Raw genomic sequence first — 1378 nt, forward strand, 5'->3', positions numbered from 1 at the left:
AGAGGTCTGCCCGCCCTGGGGTCACCTCCGGGGCAGGCGGGGATGGAACTCATGCGGAAGTGGTTTCAGCCTCCCGGTGCTTTAACCCGCTGCGCCCCCAGGGAGGGCCGCTCTGAAGGTTTTTTAGGAAGCCCAGCCAGCTGCCCAGTGCGCTCACACAGCCTGCTGGCTGCATCTGATCCCCACAGGGAGACAGACAGGCGCGCGGTGCGCGAGACCTGTTCCCAGCGCTGCTTCTTTGTCTCTGCAGTACGAGTTCTCCCCCCAGACCTTGTGCTGCTACGGGAAGCAGCTGTGCACCATCCCTCGCGACGCTGCCTACTACAGCTACCAGAACAGGTAGGCCGGGCGGGGTCTGCCGGCTGTGAGCCAGCGGGGGCCTCTTTCTGGGGTCCCAGGGAAATGCCACTTTCCGTGCTCCAGACTCAGTTTTAAAGCCTACGTTTTGCAGCATAAAAATCAGTGAAAACTGCGTGGTGTGCTGCTCGGCTCAGGCGCCTGGTTCTGAGCCCCGGCCCGCGGCCAAGGGGCCCGAGGAGGAGTCTGGGCGGGGGAGGAGCCCTGCCGAAGGCCACGCCCCTCTTCGAGTCGTAAAGCTGGACGGTGCTGCCCCACATGAATGCCTGGGTGGTGTGGCCTGAGCGGTCGGATGGGCAGGTTGGACTTGATGCTCATTCTTTCTTTTTGATCAAAACCCTGTGACTTTTTAAGAGACCCGAAGTGCTGCGCAGAATCAGGCGCGGCGCTCTCCTCCAGCTGGGGGACGCTCCCTGCGGTGACGAGGCCGGCCGGGCTCCCCGGGGGCTAGCCGCTCTCCGAGCCCGCCCCGCTCGGGCCGCACGGGGGATTTTGATGGCCCGGCTTCTGTCGGTCGCCCCGAGCTGCGGAGCGCCTGGCCAGGCGCCGTGACCCCACTGTGCCTCGCGGGTCGGCGGCGGGACGTGGCGCGCACCCAGCTGGGCCGTCACGCTCGCCCCCCCTTCGGGTCGGCGTCGGCGCCAGGGCCTGGCGTTCGGAGGCTCTGAGCCGGCGTGCGACGGGACCGCGTGTTCTCGTATCTTGAAGCCGAGGAGCACTTGTTAGTTCAGAGCTACCTTCACAGGCCAGAATGTTGTTTTCTTTGAAATTCAGTTTTTAAAAGTATTTTAATTGAACCAAAAAAAGTCTCACCGTAAAGCTCAGACTCTAACTTGGGTCTCGGGCCCGCGTCCCCTTCGGACTGGGCCTCCCCCGTCGCGACCTGTGCCCTCCCCGCCGCCAGGCGCCAGGGAGGCGATCACAGGCGCTCGCCTTGGGAATGGAAGCGCTAGAGAGCAGGTCAGAATGGGCTGCACCCTGGGAAAAGTCCTGGCCGCGGGCTGCTCGCCAGGCCCGGGCC

At 64.5% G+C, this 1378-nt stretch overlaps 1 protein-coding gene across 1 annotated transcript in view; it reads left to right on the forward strand.

The window, feature by feature from the left end:
• The window catches only part of CREBBP (CREB binding protein), a 75259-nt gene that overhangs the window by 57894 nt on the left and 15987 nt on the right, over nt 1-1378 (forward strand). Inside the window, 1 exon segment of the mRNA XM_012731673.1 lies at nt 128-339. Within this exon segment, the coding sequence (XP_012587127.1) occupies nt 128-339 (212 nt within the window).

This window comes from Condylura cristata, unplaced genomic scaffold (assembly GCF_000260355.1).
Source record: "Condylura cristata isolate star-nosed mole 26May11 unplaced genomic scaffold, ConCri1.0 scaffold00032, whole genome shotgun sequence".
In the NCBI taxonomy this organism is placed as follows: domain Eukaryota; kingdom Metazoa; phylum Chordata; class Mammalia; order Eulipotyphla; family Talpidae; genus Condylura; species Condylura cristata.